Below are 20,163 nucleotides of genomic sequence, written 5' to 3' on the forward strand. Positions count from 1 at the left end.
TTGGGAAGGAGAAAAGTTCTGTCTCTTGCCAAGGTGTGTTCAATTCATCAAGCTGTGTCCTCCTGTGTGTACATTTTAGTTCAATGTAAAACTTAAAAAGTTTTTGCATAGATATATATATGTGTGTGTGTGTGTGTGTATATATATATATATTAATCATGGTAAAATACACAACATAAAATCTACTACCTTGGCCATTTTTAAGCGGCATTAAGTCACGTTGTTGTGCAGCCATCGCTGCCATCATTTCCAGAACTTTGTCATCTTGCAAAACTGAAACTCTTCCCAGATAACACCTCTACATCCCCCTCCCCTAGCCCGACACCCACCCTCCTTTCTGCCTCTGTGGATCCGGCTCCTCCAGGGACCTCCCGCAAGTGGAGTCACACAGTGCTTGTCCTTTGTGTCTGGCTTATTTGACTGAGCATAACATCCTCAAGGTTCATGCATGTTTAGTAGGTGTCAGGATTCCCTTCCTTTTTAGGGCTGAATAACATTCCATGGTATGGAATAAACCCTTCCATTTCCATGGTATAAACCCTTCTGTTTTAAAACAAAGGTAAAAGGTGGGAATGCATAGACACAAGAAAATGCTGGCAGCCCGTGGATAATGTTAATTCATTGACCCGGCGGGTTTGTGTGGTGCTTCTGTGGGTCAGGGTTACACGTAGCATTTTCTGTCCATTCTGGTCTACTCCCCACAACTTTAGTTCCATTTTTTCGGATGAGAAAACATCAATAAAGGCAGAGAGGTGAAACCAATTCCCCGAAGTCATGGGGCTGGAAAGGAGCGGTGCTGAGCGCAGACCCGCTCCTGTGACCGAGGCCGAGCCTGGGCTGGGCTGGACCTGCCCACCTTGCAGGGTGGCTGCGCTGGGGGAGAGGGAACCTTCCGAGTTATAGGACGCGTGACGGCACCACTGAGCCTGCGCAGAAGCCCTGACTTCCTGCCGACCACTTCGGGGTCACCCTGGGCCTGGCTGAGTGGGGCCTGCAGCGTGGCGGCCTGGGGTCGTCTTCCCCAAAGGGGCCCGCAGAGCGCGCACCTGGGCACCTGCCCGTGGCCCTAGTCCCCTCGGCTGCGGAGAGTCCCCTCGCCGCCCCCATGCGCTTGGCCGCCCCCGGGAATGCTTGGCGGGGCCGGGGCGATGGGTGCCACCTCCCCTCAGAGCGCCGCTCGTGTGTCCGTGGCGACGGGTCGGGACGCGCCCCTGGAGCCCCGTGCGTGCAGCTCAGGCCTGGCACCGCCGGTGACGCGCTGTCCGCAGGGCCAAGCCCCTTCCCAAAACTATCCATGGGGACAGCTTTGGCACCCATGGTCACAACCAGTGAAGAGTATGGGAACTTCCCGCCAATTCTTGTCTGGTGGGGCTGCATTTTGAATTTGGGTTTCTTTCGAGCCTTCGAAGCATCTGGGCTGGTCTTGGTGTTGTTATGCTGTGTCCTGCATCCATCCAGAAGTGGGTTTGCCAGGCGGGGGCAGTGTGAGTGGGAATATTGCATTTCTGATCAAGAACTTGCCATTAGACACACACAGGTATCGCCCCGCGTCATAAAAGCAGAGCTACAAATACACAATTATGTGTAATTATACACAGAAGGGTCTTCCCCAAGAACCGCAAACTCCAGCCTTGCTGGGGGAAAGATCTCTTGGGCATCATGCTGAGTGAAGTAAGTCAGAGAAAGGTGAATACTGTGTGTTTCCACTAAAATGTGGAATCTAAAAAATACAACAAACTAGTGACTATAACAAAAGAGGAACAGACCCACAGATGGAGAACAAACTAGTAGTTACCAGTGTGGAGGTACAAACTGCTATGCAGAAAATAAAAAAGCAACGAGAATATATTGTACAGCACAGGGGATACAGTCTGTGGTCTATAATAACTATAAATGGAGTAGGACTTTTAAAAATTGTGAATCACTTTGTTGTACAACTGAAACTTATATAATATTGACATCAACTATACCTCAAAAAAAAAGTTTTCAAAAGTTAAAAAAAGGAAAAACAATTAACTCACTACAGAACTAGTGATTTAAATTTAAGGCCAGTTTTAATTACTTATCTGGTAAAATGCTTATTTTCAGTTACAGTTTAATCTATGAAAGATACTGTTATAGCACAAAAAGTTTTAGTAAGAGTTTTGTAAACATTATGACCTAAGTTACCATTTACATATATGGTACTAGGCACAGTTCACTGTTTTAGAGTTATTTAAATTCCTAACTGACCATAAAAAGTCTTGCTATGGCATTCCATAATGCAAAGGGGAAAAAAAATCTTTGGGGCAGTAAGAAATCTTAGAGTGAATAAGCTGAAGCTTTGCAGTGTAATGTGGAATTAGGAAGAGAAATACATTTTCTGACTTTAATGTACAATGTACATGTTATTTTAAAAAGTTATTCCGAGAATGCCCTGAGCCCTCTGAAGGCAAGGGTGGGGTGGCAGGGTCTTTACAAAAGATTCACCCTTTGAAGTCATGCAGTACTCTGCAGAGTTTTGTTCTGGTGGAGATCCAAAAATTGATCCATAAGTCAATGTTACAAATATCAGAAGAATAAGTTCAAAAGAAAGCATTTTAGAAAAAGCACTTTATTCAGTAACACTAAAGAATTAAAGAAAAAGTGTTAATAGGGGAAAAAAAGCCTAAAGAGAAAAGAGACCTAAGTCTCATCAGGTTAATTTTTGTAAAGGATGTTTGAATTGTCTTCACAGTTCTTATTCTAGGTGTTCTCGTACAAGAAACCTATGATCTAGCCACTTATTTAAAGATCAAAGAAGCTGGGCTATATCGGAAATCGTCTGGTTGGCTCTTCTCGCCTTTCTCTTTTCTTTTTAAACTTAAGGTATCTTTTTTGTTAATTTCATGGGGAAAAACAACTCAGTAAAATAAAGTTTAAAAAAGGGAAAGTGAGTGATGATGTATGAAGTGTTTTAGGATTTTAAACACTGGATTTGGGCACTGTGAATGTAGTAATACTTGACACTTTGTAACCACTATAGGTTGTGCAGTGCCAGCCGGATGACCGGGCTTCCAAAAACAGGAGTGGAAGAATATAATTGTCTTGTACGCTGTGGATTAAAGAAACAGAGTGTGTAAATGTAATAGGTATGGCATTTCAGTTTAAAAATAAGCTTAGGGATTTAAAAAATTTCTATTAAATTGGGAGAAAAATAGTTTCAGTGAAATTTCCAAATATTAACAAGTCAGAAGAAATACATCTGGAATCTTGACCACAGGGGCGATGGTTTCTGTTTTTAACACACATATTAGTGCTAAAAGTGATTGAATAGAGGCAACCGTTTCCCTGGCCATGTCCCTGTGAGGGAGGAGGACCCTGGCCTTCAGGGCCACGGACGCCCCAAATAGCAACATAATGTGAGACATGCTTTCATTTTTTACACGAACTGAAATCAAAACACTAACCTGAAGAAATACCACAGGCACCGTGGAATTGCAAAATTTTGCTTCTTTATCAATTAGTGGTTTTCAAGTAGGAGCATCTAATTTTACCCTCCCGACCCGGCACCGAGCGGCCCTACTAGACTATAGACCAAACTGGCACCGTCACCAACACGCAGGGAATAAAGTCCACATTTAAAGTGTAGAAACGAACTACAGTTACAGTTCTCGCTTCCATCTCCAGCCCCACTCAGAATCACACCGTGGGTCACGATTGCACCTGACATGTGTCCTGGTGGAACCTGGGGTACTGAGAACATTCACAGCCACCCAGTGAGCTGTCCTTTCACCGTCTGGTCACTGCGACAGCGGCTGAAGCTTTTTTATCAGAAAGCTTTTCAAATCGGGATTTTCTAGTGGCCCTTCTCGCCCAGGAAAACTCAGCCCCACAGCCGGGGGCCTGAGGCATCCCCTGTGGGTGAGGAATTACCTTCTCTCCTGTGCACCAGCCTGGGGAGATGGAGAAAATAGCCACTTGGAGAAGTCTCTCCATCAGTCTGCTGGGAAAGCCTTTAATTTCCAAGCCGGCGGTCACCAGCCAGCTGCACACAGTCATCTTTTCATCAGATTGTCAGTGGGTCGCTCTTTACGATATAAGACACAGTCTGGGCTTCCCTCTGGTGCACTGGTTAAGAATCCACCTGCCAATGCAGGGGACACGGGTTCGAGCCCTGGTCCGAGAAGATCCCACATGCCGCGGAGCAACTAAGCCCGGGCACCACAACTACTGGGCCTGTGCTCTAGAGCCCGCGAGCCACAACTACTGAGCCCACGAGCCACAACTACTGAAGCCCGCACGCCTAGAGCCCATGCTCCACAGCAAGAGAAGCCACCGAGATGAGAAGCCCGCGCACCGCAACGAAGAGTGGCCCCCTCTAGCCGCAACTAGACAAAGCCCACGTGCAGCAATGAAGACCCAATGCAGCCAAAAATAAATAAAAAATTAAAAAGAAAAAACACAACAGTCTGCTGTGGAGTCTGGCCCCAAATACATCATCAGGAAGTTACAGTAATTCACAAAAAGATGAATCAGGTGGGGCAGGGTGCAGTTTTGTGGGACAAGAACTGACCAGCCGCAGAGGAGGTAGGATGTGAGGTGTGACAAGGCCCAGGCTCAACATCACCAGTGTCCACTGGCTTGTACACAAACAGCGACGGGACCCCTGTGTCATCTTCCAGCCTCCCCGGTCAGCGCAGGATCTGTGTAGACGCCAAACGGGGCCCTCGTCCCAACCAGCACATGCACTCACGCGGGCAGGAGACCCCGACAATGTCACTCATGCTTAGAAAGCAAAGAGGCTACCCACAAAGAATGGTTAGGAAACTGGAAGAGTTTTATTTTGTACTGTTAAAAAATGTAGGTCGTGGATTCATCTGTATAAATAATTTTTCTGGCAACAGTAGTTAACTTTTAACCTCCCGTTCAAAAACTTCACAACTTCAAGCGTTTGAAATGCACTTAAAGATTTCCCCTGCTTTTGTTTTCTATGGTCCATTTTCATATTAATTAGCCGACTCATAAAGTCAAAGAATTTCTTTCAAAATAAAGTTCAAATCTCTACTAGTATGTAATGGGACACATTTGCATTCTCTTGGTCAGTATCCATTTTAATACTTTTATTTTCTTTCATTTTTTTCCTGAAAGATAGAAAGTGGGGGAAATAGGCTTACCTGTACGATTCAGATCAAAGCACAAAATGTCATTTAAAAAATAAATACCTAAGGCATACCGGCCACACTTTTACTCAGTTTCCTCGGCTGTTCAGACTTATCTCAAGGGTCTGCTCTCCCCCTGCCGCGGCTCTGCCTCTGATGGGCGGCTGCTTCCTGTCACTTGTCATGAAGTGTGTGGCTTGATATCCTGGGCTTCACATGCCGGTTCAGAAACTCAGTGACGCTACATGGACTTGCTCAAAATCTTTTTTTAGTGCGGTTTGGCAAATATCCCAAATGAAATTCAACTCTAAGTTAAAGTCTCACACAGAGATAAGGCTAAGAGCATCTAGACTTGCTGGGCCGTCCAGAGGCTCCGGGGCGGGGATGGGGGCGTAGGAAAGGAAAACCGAATTGCCTGCCACAGACACCCCTGCTTTCCCACCACAGAACAGCGCCCCGCGGAGACCGCAGCACCTGCGGAGGCGGCCGGGCTGCTGGGCGCGGGGGCTGCTGGGAGAATCTCTGGCGGCCCCGCCCCTGCGCCCCCTCCCTGCCTCGGACGCGCTCCCCACTACCTCCCAGCGTTAGGAACAGCAAGCACTGACACACGAGCCCGACCCTCGCTCGCCCCCTCCTCCCGCCTCCAGGCTCCACCGCCGGTGTGAGCCCCCTGGGTCTTGGATGCTAGGCCACCGCTAGATGGCCAAGTCACTGGCCCTGGCCCGGCCGCCGCTGGACTTACTGGCCTTGCTGGACCGGCCGGGGTCTGCGGGGAGCTCGGGGGGCGCGTGCAGCTCCACGGCAGTCACCGCCCCCTCCCCGTCGCTGTCGCCCGAGCTCCCCGCCCCGCCCTCCGGAGGGGGCTGCTGGGGGCCGGCCGGGGGCTTCGGGGCTGCGGGCGCGGACAACGGCGGGGAGGCCTTCCCGGCAGAAGTCTGCTGCTCGGCCTCCCGGCCGGCCCAGTTCGGCGCCGTCGCGAGCAGGTGCTGGTGGCCGCCGGGGGAGCCGACCGGGTGGCCCTTGCCGGGGGTCCCGGGCAGGGCTGCCGGCGGAGGGGGCTCGGGGTAGCCTGGGGCCGACGCCTGCCCCAGGGAAGAGGCCGAGGGCGCGTAGGAGGGCGGGAACCCGATGGTGAGGGCGGGTGGGTTGGAGTGGGAGGGCAGCAGGAGGGGCCGCTCACACGCAGGCTTTGCGGCCCTCACGCTGGAGCCGGGAGTGTCCGGGCGGTAAGGGTCGGTCATGCCCTGTTTCAGCTTCTTCCAGCCCAGGTGGTAGATCTCCAGCATGTTGAGCAAGAGGGACACGCAGGCCACGGCCAGCATGAAGAGGATGAAGATGGTCTTCTCCGTGGGCCGCGAGATGAAGCAGTCCACCGTGTTCGGGCAGGGCCACCGGTCACAGCGGTACAGCGGCTTCAGCTGGAAGCCGTACAGGAAGTACTGCCCGGCGATGAAGCCCACCTCGAACAGCGTCTTGAAGATGATGTTGAAGACGTAGGTGCGGAGCAGGGCGCCGGCCAGGCGGACCTTGCCCCGGTCGTCGCGCACCGGGGGCCTGTCCTGCCCGAGGGGCGGGCCGTCGGCCTTCAGCCGCTCTTCCTCCCGCTCCTTCCTCTTCTCCTCCATGCGCACCAGGTGCAGCACGTGGCCCAGGTAGATGAGGGTGGGCGTGGACACGAAGATGATCTGCAGCACCCAGAAGCGCACGTGCGAGATGGGGAAGGCGCGGTCGTAGCACACGTTCTCGCAGCCCGGCTGCTGCGTGTTGCACGTGAAGTCCGACTGCTCGTCCCCCCACACCTCCTCGGCTGCGGCCCCCAGCACCAGGATCCTGAAGATGAACAGCACGGTCAGCCAGACCTTGCCGACCACGGTGGAGTGCTCCTGGGCGTTCTCTAGGAGTCTCCCCAGGAAGCTCCAGTCGCCCATCGCTTCGGATGGCTAACCTGCAAGGGAACAGGCTCGTTACTAGGCAGGCTCGCCAGGTGAGCTGAGGGTGCAGCCCCGGGCAACCCTGGGCCCCGAGGGCCGTCGGAATTTGCTGTCATGGGGAGCCGTGCTCCTGCCGACCAGCGGGAACTCTCCACGGGAAGGTGTGTGCGTGTACGTGCGCGCACAGGTGTGTGTAGCAGGCACGTGCATGCATATCTCCCGGCTGTCCACCGAGCAGGGTTTGGTGGCCGTCCACAGCACGTGTGGCCCTGAGCGGGCGGCAGTTACACGGCACAGGGGCCAGCGTGAGGGAGACGACCGCAGGCTGCTAACGCTCTCACTTCAGAGCCGAGGACACTGGGAAAGGTGCCTGAGGGGAGGGACCTCTCCCCAGCCTCCCGACACCCGTCCTGGTCTAGTCCAGCGGCTCTCGGGGGGCATGGTGCTCTGCACACAGCTGGGTGGATTCCTAAGCGGACCTTTTTGTTCATGTGAAATCAGAGTGATTTTCCCAGATGGCCGTGGTTCCCAGGCCACTGCTGTAACTCCTGCCGTGTCCACCTACTGCCTCCCCTCCCCTCCCTTCTCACCAGGCAAATGTTCCACAAACGGTCAGCTCGCTGCAGGTCCAGCCATGCCGCCTCCCCCTGCAAGACGGGACCCGGGCGCACGTGGCCAACTGCCCCACGGGAGGCGGCAGGGGGAACCCGGGGGCCTCCGTGCCCCGATGCAGGGCACTGCCAGCCTCACGGACACACACACAGACAGACACACACAGACAGACACACACACACACACACATGCACACACACATATATACACACTCACGGCCCTCCAGTGGAACCAAAGACAACTCTTCTCACATTGAATTTTAAAATGTTTAAAAATATTGATGTTTATGAGTTGGTTCTGAGGCAAAATACAAAACTTTACTGTGACCTAAAGAAACAGAGAAATGTTAGCTCTCTTTAGACCAAATTTCCAACTCTGTTTTGGTTGTTTGAGATCTTTCACGACAACTTACTCTTCTCAGACCCCACCAGCCCACCTGCCCCTGACTGTGACTGCCACCTGTTCTATTTTGCTTGTTCTCAGAGAGTAAAATGTTTCAATTTAGAGACTTAACTTACTGAACGTGAAGGAAGTCAGGTGTCAGGCACTTTCTGGGTTAAACCTGACTCTCACGCAGACACTGCAGCTGCCCATCTGGGCCTGGACAGCACCGCCTCACCCCGGCCCCCTCTCCCCCTGCCGCCCTCCCCCTGCCGCCCTCCCCCTGCTGCCCCCCCTCCCCCTGCTGCCCCTCCCCCTGCTGCCCTCCCCCTGCTGCCCCCTCCCCCTGCTGCCCCTCCCCCTGCGCCCTCCCCCTGCCGCCCCCCTCCCCCTGCCGCCCTCCCCCTGCTGCCCACCAGCCCATCCGGGCAGGACGAGCCCGCTGTGCCCCCAGCGCTTCATTCGAGCTTCCACACCCGCTGTTTCTTCACCTTAAAGCTTGGCCGGGGGGCGGGGCCCGGCCTGCTGACATCCACACTTAGGCCACCGTGGGGCTGTGCTGGCCCTTCGTCCTCGTCAGGCTGCGCCCGCGGGTCTGCTGCCCTCCCCAACCACCGCCCGGCCTCAGAGGGCCCCCGGCAGCGTGGCCTCAGGCCTCCACAGAAAACCTCCTGGACGGTCCTGACCACCCGTGGCCTTCCCCTTTGGTTCCAGTTCTGAGGCCACGGACCTTTGTCTGACACCTGCAGGCAGAGGGGTTGGGCACAGGGCACTCAGGGCCTCACCAGCTGAACACTGTGGGCCATTCGGTCCTTCTCCTGCCTCCCTCGGGATGAGCAGGTGCAGGTCATCCTCGCTGGGGAGCCGTCGGAGGGATGTCCCAGACCGAGGGCAGCAGGTCCGCACACCCAGCGCCCAGAGGGAGGGGACCTGGAGACTGGAGAGTGTTGCTGGCATCTCCCTGCAGGGCCAGGGAGGCGAAATGTCCCACAGTGTGTGTGTGTGTGTGTGCGCGCGCGTGGGAGGGGGATAGCACCCACGGCATCTGCCCTTTTATTAGGAAACCAGACACAGGAACGAACCGTCCCACCCCAAACGCCCTCTGCCGAGAGACACAAGCTATCGATGGGCCTGTTCAGTCAGTCAGAGGGAGGAGGGGCGGCGGCCCAGCCTCTCCAGAGCCCTTGGGTCCAGGGGCCGCAAAACACTTTCAAACAATGTGCCTTAAAGCTGCACCACGACCCCCAAGTGCAGCCTACAGAAGGCGGTTACCACCTGCAAACCCAGCGGGCATCTGGCAGCTTCCAAGGCTCACTAAGTCCACGACGGCACCCGTGAGCACGTGTCCCCGGCGGAGAGCCTGTGTCCCCGCGCGAGTGAGACTGTGTCCCCGGGGGCAGCACCCATCCCCTGCACTGAGTGGCAGCACAGGCTGGGAGGCTTTCCTGGGAAGGAGCTTCGTCTCATGTGTGAAGAGCTGTGGAGGTGATGACATCCTGACCCACAATTCTACTTCCAGGACGTCACACTAAGGAGCTAATCAGAGCCTTTGATAAGTGGTGCACATGGATGTTTACTGTAATACTGCTGATAAGAAGGAACACTTGGGAACGAAGCGTCCCCTGAGAGACGAACAGTTAAATGAAGAAGAGCAGCTGTCTGTCCACGGCGACATCATGGTCTGGTGACCCAGCTGCCACGCGCAGTGCTACTCTTCTCTAACATGACCAGGAAGGGAATTCTTGCTTTCCCATCTCCTTGTGTGGCTGGCAGTGACTATAAAAGGCAGTTCTATCCAATGATGTGTAAGAAGTCAGCTGGGGAACCTCTAGGAAAGCTTTTGATATCTAATAAAAGGGCAGATGCTACTCATGCTGTCCCTTCTCCCTTCTTTCCACATTGAGTACAGATGTGATGCCTGGAGCTGGGCAGCCATCTTGCAACCATGTGTCATAAGCATGAGGGAACCATCAAAAAAGTCCCCAGGCCCCTGCTGTGACACTGTGGACCTGCTGAATTGACCCCAGCTGCCACCTCCAGACTCACGGGAGAGGAGGAACCCTATTTGCTTGTCAGATTTTCTGTCGCCTGCAGACAAAAGAATTCCCAACTGATATGCTATCTTAAAATCTTTATAAAATAAGACCAGGCATAAGTGAAAAGCCACGGTTCATTCATAACTCCCAAAATGTAAGGTACTCATTAGATTTTGCAAACATTTGTACGTGCAGATAGGAAAAGGAAGGGCAGGGATGATACTGCAATGTTAGCTGCAGGGTTTCTGAGAACTGGGCAATTTTCTGTTCTTTTCATATTTGTTTGCATTTCCCATTACAACTTAGACCATGACTTTCATTTTCTGAAGTTCTGGTTTTGGAAAAAGTCTGCCAAGTCCTTTCTCATTGTTCTCTCATTATGGTCTGTAACCTTAGATCTCTTAAATCGTGTCCCTAATAAACACGCAAAGGACGAGCACAATACGTGTTGCACCACTGGCCCAACAGTGGCCGTCACGGAGGACGCAGGGCTTGCCCTGGGCTACGTTCTCCCCCCACGGTGGGGCCCCAGGTGCGCAGGGGCCGGACTGTCTCCTCCTGCTCCCGGCCTTCCTACCACACTTTGAAGCTTTGGTCTTGCTGTGGAAAATGCATGAATGAATGAATTAAAAAGTTAACCAAAGGGTTGAGTATCTTTTGGGAGACCGGCAACACGGGGCCCGGTCGGATCCAAACGGGAGCCTCCGAGGCTCCTCAGCCTGTCTCTCCAGACGGCACACAGGGGCCTCGGGGTGTGTTGTCAGTACCACGCATCCCTAACGTCAATTAAGGAACAAAATAACAGCAGAGGATGAGACCCTCAGAACAGCAAGCTCTGCTGGGCCAAGTAAGGACAGAAACGGACGACAGACGGACTCCACGCCCTGCTGAGGCCAGAGTGGGCCGTCCTGAGAGGAGTCGGCAGCGGAAACGGACGACAGACGGACTCCACGCCCTGCTGAGGCCAGAGTGGGCCGTCCTGAGAGGAGTCGGCAGCGGAAACGGACGACAGACGGACTCCACGCCCTGCTGAGGCCAGAGTGGGCCGTCCTGAGAGGAGTCGGCAGCGGAAACGTACCATCCAGGCGCAGGGCCATCTCAGGACCAAGCTAGAGCCGCCCACAGGCCCCAGGGCCCAGCGCTGTCACACCACTGAGCTCACACGGAGGTGGGACGTTAATTATCTTCATGGGATGCCATTTGATTGTTTTCTATTTTTATCTCAAGGAAAAATTTCATTCTGACACTATCGCAGAACAAAGATCTTATGTCTCAAAGTTTACGTGGCCGCTTTCCCATTCTTCTGATGGTTGTGTTTTCCTTCCAAATTATATGTTTCCCCTTGGGCTTGAGGTCATGTTGTTCTCCCTCCCGGTCCATCAATGGTTATTTGCTCAGTGGCAGCCTGCTGCCCAACTCTGGGCCACAGGTTCCGTTGGACACAGTAGAAGTAAACACACCTGCTTCTGAAATCTGTGTGTGGAGACGGAAGTCAGGAAAACGGGCAGTGATGCAAGCGAAGAGGGTCTCAGAGAACAAGGACATCTGTGTGAAATCATGTACCCAGGGAAGAGGGGGGTTGGCCATGGGATCAGGCTGTGCGGCTTCGGGAAGCATGAGGGAGAAAGAGCGCCTTTCCAGGCCGGAGCATCGTCCCGGTGGCCGTGGCAAAGGTGCGGCGGGCGGTCAGGGGGGCGGGGCGGGGGCCACAAGGCGGACGTTCACTCGGCCACCCCGAGGGCACAGGACCCTGCGAGGGTTGCTCAGAAAGAAGGGCCTTGGGGAGAGGGCGGTGATCTTGGAGTGAGTGCCGAAGGAGGGGCGACAGGGGAAGAAGGCCAGGAAGGAGACACGTCGTGAGGACGGAATAGAGCAGCACGCGGTGTTCGCGCAGAGCCAGAGGAGCACGGGGGCGGGGCAGAGCACGCACAGGGTCACGTCGGAACAGAGCGCAAAGAGGAAACAGAACTCAAAATAAACGTGTCAACGTAACAGAAGACTCACTCTTCTTCTACTCTGGGGAGGTGACCCCAACATGTAGCTCTGTCCAAACTCCCAAGAGTAAGAGCCGGCCCTATTCAGGGCCACAGCAACGTGGAAAAGTTCAACCACAGAGACAAGCATGAAAGAGGAAAAAGCTGAACCTCCGAAGTGTCAGACTGAATAACACGGGACACTTGTTCTCCGGAAGAGAAGGACTGATCTCAGCGACCAGCAGGACACCCAGTGGCCATGGCTGCAGACACATTTGATACCTGGCAGGACAAGTCCTCGGCTTTGTTCTTCATATTTGTCTCAACAATTTTTGGCCTTTTATTTCTTCCATATGAAATTTAGGCAGAGCTTGTCAAGTTCCACAAAAATCTGGACACCGTTTTGATTGGAATTGCATAGGATTCACAGATGAATCAAATCTACCTCTTTACAATGTAGGGCCCCCACCACTAAGCACAACTGTTCCGTGGAGGGCATCTTTATGCTGTTGGACGCTGTCCCGAAAGGTCTTATACACCTTTTGTTAGATTTATTCCCAGGTAGCTTTGTGGTTGTTCTAATACTTCGTTCTAAATAGTTGTTTTCATTATAATTTCTGAGTAGTTATTATTGCTACCTAGGAACCTTATTTCTATATATTGATCTTGTATCCAGCGACCTGTTAGAAAGCCCCTCCTAGTTGCAACAAGTCAGGAGATTCCTTTGGATTTTCTGTGAAAGACACACGATCGTATTGTCTGCCATGAAGGAGAGATGTCTCGTTCGAATCCCCGTTATTTTTTTTTCTTGCCTTCTTGCATTGGCCTGGACTTCTGGTACAATGTGGACGTGGTGACATCTTTCCTTGTTTCTGCCTTAAAATGAATGCTTCTGAAGTTTTATCACGGAGCGTGATGTTTCAACTTGTATCTGGCAAATAAATTATCCTTCAGTCTTTTGTTTTCTAAATCATGAACAAGTATGGATTTAGTGGAATACTTTTTCCCCCCCTGCATCTATGGTGATTTTTAGATGGTGAAACACCTTACTGGTCATGACTTTATTTATTTATTTTGTGGTACGCGGGCCTCTCACTGTTGCGGCCTCTCCCATCGCGGAGCACAGGCTCCAGACGCGCAGGCTCAGCAGCCATGGCTCACGGGCCCAGCCGCTCCGCGGCATGTGGGATCTTCCCGGACCGGGGCACGAACCCGTGTCCCCTGCATCGGCAGGCGGACTCTCAACCACTGCACCACCAGGGAAGCCCTTCTTAAGTGATTTTTGATCGTTTACATCTTTTGGAGAATTTTCCATTTCATTTAAATTTCAAATTTATTGGCATAAAATTGTTCATGGTATTTTCCTATGATTTTAAAACCCTATGGTATCTGTAGTTAGATTCCTTTGTTTGGTTCCAAATATTGTTTGAGACTTAAAATAGTAGTCTTGCTAGAAGTTTCTCTTTTATTAAAGAACCAACTTTGATATGCTTGAAACAGAATGAGAGTTTATTTTTTTCAATGTCGTACCATGCACGCTATATTCACAGTACACAGAATACATCTGTCAAAAACTCCTATGGACCTTTTCAATAGACAGTGAAGATTTCAGTGTTTCCTGGTAGTTTTATAAATGGCATACATACAATTTAAGAGTATCCTTTACCTTAGTATAAAAGTATTCATTATTATATAGTTCCAGGGGTTTTCCTTCCTAATTTTAAGTGGAAATTCAACTTTTCAATAATGTAAATCTCTGGAAGGAAACATCACTCTCATCCAGAAACAACTGACTTAGTGAAATTATAATACACTAACTTTCAACTTCTTTATTAATAATTCTAAAGCACTTCCAGGATTATATATTTTATTGGCAGAGACTAAATCTCCAGAAACATAAAATTGTTTTAAAATAATATTTTAATTTAATTATCTTAGTTATTAAATAAGAATGTATGGAAAGCACTTTTAATAGTTCCTGCCATCCATGTATTATTATTATCCTCATATTTTTCTCTTTCATGTGGGGATTTTAATCATTTATGAATATTCAAAAACTCACATGCTCCTAAGTCTTTATTTGGCTAAGGTAAATATGGGTAACACTTTGATCTTTAGTCAGAGGGAAGTACTCATCAGTCTTTGGTTTTGACCTTCTGTCACTTGCAAGCTTAGTGAGAGCTAATTTTAAATTAGAAGCAATTTAAACAACTGTGTTAGTTTACGAACAAATGCCTTTAATGTTGTATATCAACAATGGCAAAATTAAAAGTACACTTAAGTTTTTAATCCACAGTATTTCCTCTCAAAATACTTGAATAAAATAAATATTCCCTCTAGATATCAGTATCACATCACAGTTCCACAATTAGAGTTCTAATATTAAGCTAGAAATTTACCAGCTGGCCCAGCTTCAGTTCAGTTGACAGAAAATGTAGGTAGTCTGGAGTGGAATTAGAAACATGACTGTCTTCCAAGACGATTCATGCCACGCAGGGCTCCCTCTTTAAACCCTCCAAATAGCTTCCCTGCCCCACCACCCTGCAGGCTCCTCTAGTTTTTCTGCCCATTATTAAACAGCATTATACGTGCCTACAATGACCTCCGGGAAAGACCTAGGAATACCATTAGAGTTTTTCACTTATCCAAACATTTTATTTAGACATTTCAGTGATGTGTTAATTTTAATGTACTTCAACATCAGCCCTAAGGTTTTAATAACTGAATAATGAAAAAAAAGTCATTGCCCTTAACTTAATGCATCACTCTCTGAAGGCTGGTTTGGGCCAAGAGTAAAAAACAATCAAGAAAATTATAGGGGTACAATAGCTACAAGCACTCTGAATAGCTCATCGTGTCTGAAACATGAGGTCGGGAAGTCTGAATACTACACCAAACCCTGACTTCATAAATGCAGTTTATGTACAAATCCCAATGACACCTTTCAGGAATCTTACTCATAATCCATGGAAGGAATATAGAGTCATAGCATTTTAGAGCTGTAAGAACCTTAGAAGTGGCCCCAGTACCCTCCTCATTTCAGATTGGGAATGGAGGCCCAGAGAGGGCTCTAGGAGTTGCTTGAGGTTGCACAGCGCACAGTGCTGAAGTTGGCACGAAAACCCCTGACTGTCTACTCTGGGTCCCCTTCCACATGACTTCACGGGATTAAGCAGCAGGCAGACTGTCCAGATTACAACACTTGCCTTTTGAGTCGTTTCTGCCACACTTTAAGACATATGTGGAGAGACACGGGTTAGAGCACATTTTAAGCTTTTGCTTTTTTCTTCCAGTCCAGAGTATCTACAATTGTTAAATATTATTGATGTGCTAGTAACAGCCAGTTACTTCATCATATAAACTGGAATTATCATTTTAAAGCAAATTCCGGTATTATCTTCACTCTTGCAAAAACATACTGTTTTTAGAGACACGTGTGTGCTGTTTAGGGTCACATGTAACGTCATGTTACATTTCGACAGCCTTATGGCATTTTATTATTCCATTTATATTACAGACACAAATTATATCTGTCAAAATGTTTTCTACTTTTTGCAGAAATAATAATTTCTATAGTATAAATAGAATTTGAATTTCCTTATTCAAATTTATTTCTATTGGTATAAACCAGAAATCTCTTCCCTGTTCTAGAATAAAAGATTCATTTTAAAGCTAATGGGAAATGGAGTTTCATGAATAGCTGAGCATTCATGGAGCTAATCAGGTGATCTGAATGAAAAAACTTAAGTGATTTTTACATTTAGTATCATTTAGTTTGTTAACAGGAAACTTAAAGCAAACCACAAACCCTTCAAATTAAAGAAAATGTAAGAATGCAGAAACCCTTACATCAACCATTAGTAAGTCACAACTTTGAAGATGCAGATACTAAAAAGCAAGTTGTAGAGTACTAACCTATCTATCGTGATGAATTTCCACCGCTGTAAGAATGAAAATTAAGGTGAGAATCTCTCGCTATTTTATTGCTTTTAAGAATTACATTGAAATTGCAAAAACATCCTGGTTTTTTTTTAACATCTTTATTGGAGTATAATTGCTTTACAATGTCGTGTTTAGTTTCTGCTGTATAACAAAGTGAATCAGCTACATGTATACATATATCCCCATATAAACATACTGTTTTTAGAGACACGTGTGTGCTGTTTAGGGTCACATGTATTGGATATTTTCCCTCTTCAAGTTAGTAAACGTTTATCAAACGCTTATTACGTGTGTGGGACTAGGATTACCAGAATAATTCAGATCCCATCCATCCCCTCAGTGTATGGGAGAGGCAGGCTTGTAAAAAACTGGTCAAAATGTAATATGACACGTGTTACAAAGTACTGGTAATGGCCCTGATTGGGGAGGGGCGGGGGCTGATACAGTCGGGGGAGAAGGAGATGGTATATTGAGATGGCAACTGAGTTTGGCTGTCTTCCTTCACACACAGACCCTGGGAACCATGCCTTCTGTACAGGGTGAAGTGCTTCTCAAAGGCCTTCCCACTGTCTAGAGTGTCCCAATGATATTTTAATACATTACAAAAGCTATGTGTTTACTGACGTGTTTATGTGCGATACTGAGGTACAATCCTAAAGGCATGTGTATCCTATTTATTCTGTTACTTGGTCAAGCAATGGTAACAGGTGAAAGCGAATTATGGTTTAAATTCTCTCCATGTGTGAGACTGTGTAACATGGTTGTGATAAATACAATTATTTTGAAGTCTCAAATGTGTAAAAGTTATCTTAGTTCAGAAAATGAACACAAAATATAAGCAACATCCAGGGAAATTATGTCAAAATTCTTTTTCTCATTGGCAAACAATGAAATTCTGTTACACGCCATTATTATAAGACAGCTTTAAGCCCGTTAGCATTTGCTGGTCGACATGAACAGCACTGTCGAATTAGTTACAGTTGTAAAGTTTCTGTGAATTACTTTACACGACAGTCACGTGCACTGCCCTCATTAGATGCTTATCTCAACAAGAACCAAACTGCTGAAGCAGTGGAACCGGTGCCAGATCGACTAGCTGATGCTTACTTTGAATATACTGACCTTCGGGAAAAAAAAGTCCTTTTTCCTCTTTAATCTTTTAATGTCTGATTTGCAATACATTTCACACCACATTGATGGCCTGCCAGTGAAGTGAAGCACATGTCATAAATCATCATTCTGAATTCCTGGGTGATAAAAACCAAAGCTGTTCGCATCCCGCTGTTTGTATACAACCATTTTTAAATGGCACATCTGGGCGATATCTCGATAAAGCAAAAACTGGAGGACTCCCCTGGTCGCTGAAGTCCCTGTCACAAATACTCTGAACCGAGAGGTCTGCACACTAGGACGGATTCTGTTCACCAGACCTCACCGCGACGGCTGTCAGCACAGCCCCAAAGGGGCTCCGGCAGGGCGCAGATAAGGGATCTTTCCACTCTCTGCAAATTCTACTTAAACGCACCACCACGCGCACATCCGGCAAGAAATGAGATCTTGGCACTTAGAGCCAAAGTCTTTCCTTAAAAACTTTGAGAGTTTCTTAAAAGAACGCAGGCGAGGCAAGACCTTCGGGAACAACAAGCGCACACCCCGCAGGGAGCGTGGCGAGGCCGGCAGCGGCCCAGCGTCCACAGGGTCCTTCAGACCCTGGACCTGAACTTCTAGGGCAGGTCCCGCTCCCCCTCAGGGGAAAAACCCAGGAAGAGGCCTGAAGCCGCCTCCAGCCGCCCACCCAGGAAGCCATCGCTCCGCCGAGCTCTCCAGGAGCAGACGGGTGGCAGTGGCTCCGAAAGCCTCCAGGAAGTGCCCGAGCCCCGCTGTCCGTTCCCGCTGCCCCCAAACGCCCCCCAGATTCCCGAGGGAATTCCCAGCAGCCCGCGCTTACCCGCCGCGCCAACCCGGTGCGCTCCTCCCGCGGGCAGGGCTCGGGCCGCTCTGCCGGACACCGCCGTCCCGTGCGCGCGGCTCGACGCGTGCGCCCCGCGCCACCCGGGCTCCCCGCCCCGGAGCCATCCCGGCGCCCCGCGCTGCGCCCCGCGCCCGGGCCCCGCGCCACGCCCCTCGCCTCCGCCCCGCCTCGCCTCGCCCGGCCCAGCCCCGTCCTGCGGCCGCCCCCAGCGCCCCCCCTCCGTCCCCATCCCACATCCCACCGCCTCACCGCGCGTCCCACACCCCGCTCCACGGCCGCCCCCGCCCCCTAGTCCGCGTCCTGCGCCCCTTTCCACATTCCGAACCCCGCCTTCCACAGCCCGCTTCCGCCTGGCTCCACCCCGCACTCCACGCCCCGCGCCCGCACCTGCCCCGCGGCTGGACCTCCCGCCTGCTCGCTGAGGGTGCTAGGCGCGCGGGCGCGGGGCGTGGAGTGCGGGGCGCCGCGCGGGGCCGGGTTCCGCCCGGGGTGCGTGTTCCGCGGCCGCTGCGGCCACGTTGTGCGGGGGTCTCTAAATAGCGCGGCGAGCCTGGCTCAAGTCAGATAAGCTGAATTCAGTCGAGGGCCCCGGGATTCCTGGGGAGGCGCCTTGCCCTGCGGGGGGCCAGGGGGCGGCCGCGTCTACGCTGCGTGCGGCCTGCGCTGCTCTGCGCCCGCGTCCCCCGGGCGGCCCGGGAGGAGGTGTAGTAAATGTTGGGTGACGGGAGGGGCCGGCCGCTCTCACCAGTCCCGAGTGAGCGGCGGCAGTGGGGCAGGAAGGCGGCGAAATTCGAGGCTCTGGTTGTTTTCAAAGCCGCACGGAGCCTTTATTAGCGCTCGGATCTGTCTGATGAGCCATCTGCTTGCCCCGCAGAATTTGCCTGTTCAGTTGAGGTCTGAACGTGAGGTTCTCCCACGGAGAAGGAAAGCTAAGCTGCCAGAGGCATGTCTACAGCACCTTCACCTTGGAGAACTCGGACGTGTTTGTGTGTAGTAGGTGGTGGTTATGTGGACTTAGGCTTTTAGGTTTTGTTTTTTAATTGGGGAATATTACTAGAGAAGGTCTTCAGATATTTTTCTCGATTTTTAACTCTCTCTGAGAAGTGCAAGAATAGTTTTATCTTTTCTTATCTCAGAAGAACTGAAAGTTCTTAATACTTACTCTCTTAAACAAACACTATTATTGGTATTCCGAGGATAAAAAGTGGAAATACAATATTGCAATAATTTAAAACTTGTCATTAAAAATGCCGATTTAAAATGATATTGTGTCAATCAAATGTTTGTACGCATATACATAGCAGCATTATTCACAATCGCCAGAAGGTGGAAACAACTCCATGAATAGCTAAAAACATGTGCTTATATGTACAATGAGATATTATCCACCGGGAAAAAGGAAGGAAATTCTGATACAGGCTGCAACACGTGACCCTCGAGGACATCATGTTAAGTGAAACAAGCCGGTCACGAATAGACGAACACCGTACAATTCCACTTATATGAGGTTACGGAGGTGATTGCAGAACAACGCGAATGTACTAAGACACGGAACTGCACAATTAAAATGGTTAAGACGGTAAATTTTATGGCATGCATATTTTACTACAGTAAAAATGTTCAGTGATGTTGTGTAAAGATTAGCAAGACTAGAAGACACTGGTTTCCTTACGTGTCATATTGTACGTACTCTGGGTAGACAGCTAAGATGTTAATCATGTGGTTTAAGTTTTAGTTGTAAAGACTGCTTCTCATTTGGTTTCAAGGGAGATTGTGTTTAGGATAACTTCAGGGAAATATATATATGTACATACATGCATATATCACACACACACGCGCACATACACACGTGTGCGTGCGCCAAACTGCTTAGAGCCGAATTCTCAACTGATAGGTCCCATTTCCATATTCGACCACATTTCCAGCTCAGAAAAGTGTGCAGAGACGAAAGCCCGGAGCGCACTGCTGCTCTGTGAGCGGGGAACCCCTGGCGCGTGGGTCCCGCAGAGGCACCACCGGCCCTTGTCCTTCCCACCGGTCACGAAGATGTGCTCGCCTCGGCTGCCTCCTGGTGGTCAGGGATGGAACTACCTTTCAGGGCCTGTATAGAATCTGGATAAATCTGCACTTTGTATACAAAGGAAGTTCAACAAATATTTGTTGGATATAGATGTCCTTCTTGAAGGCGGAGGCCCA

At 50.0% G+C, this 20,163-nt stretch overlaps 2 protein-coding genes across 2 annotated transcripts; one reads left to right on the top strand and one right to left on the bottom strand.

The window, feature by feature from the left end:
- Positions 1-5,815: 5,815 nt before the first annotated feature.
- GJA3 (gap junction protein alpha 3) lies at positions 5,816-7,048 on the bottom strand. Its single transcript, XM_059995570.1, has one exon. It carries the CDS (start codon positions 7,046-7,048, stop codon positions 5,816-5,818), a length of 1,233 nt encoding a protein of 410 aa, XP_059851553.1.
- Positions 7,049-11,695: 4,647 nt separating this feature from the next.
- On the top strand, positions 11,696-18,389 carry LOC132413899 (uncharacterized). Its single transcript, XM_059996158.1, has 2 exons — positions 11,696-11,753; positions 17,746-18,389. The coding sequence occupies exons 1-2, from the start codon at positions 11,696-11,698 to the stop codon at positions 18,387-18,389; spliced, it is 702 nt and encodes a 233-aa protein (XP_059852141.1).
- The last annotated feature ends 1,774 nt before the right edge of the window (positions 18,390-20,163 follow it).

This window comes from Delphinus delphis, chromosome 18, assembly GCF_949987515.2.
Source record: "Delphinus delphis chromosome 18, mDelDel1.2, whole genome shotgun sequence".
Classification (NCBI taxonomy): Eukaryota; Metazoa; Chordata; class Mammalia; order Artiodactyla; family Delphinidae; genus Delphinus; species Delphinus delphis.

Excerpts from the sequence above, each read along its gene's own strand:
- GJA3 (XM_059995570.1), bottom strand. The coding sequence starts at position 7,048 with ATGGGCGACTGGAGCTTCCTGGGGAGACTCCTAGAGAACGCCCAGGAG.
- LOC132413899 (XM_059996158.1), top strand. The coding sequence starts at position 11,696 with ATGAGGGAGAAAGAGCGCCTTTCCAGGCCGGAGCATCGTCCCGGTGGC. Across the intron at positions 11,754-17,745 it reads TCCCGGTGGCCGTGGCAAAG|GGGAAAAACCCAGGAAGAGG; the intron begins GTGCGGCGGGCG and ends GCTCCCCCTCAG.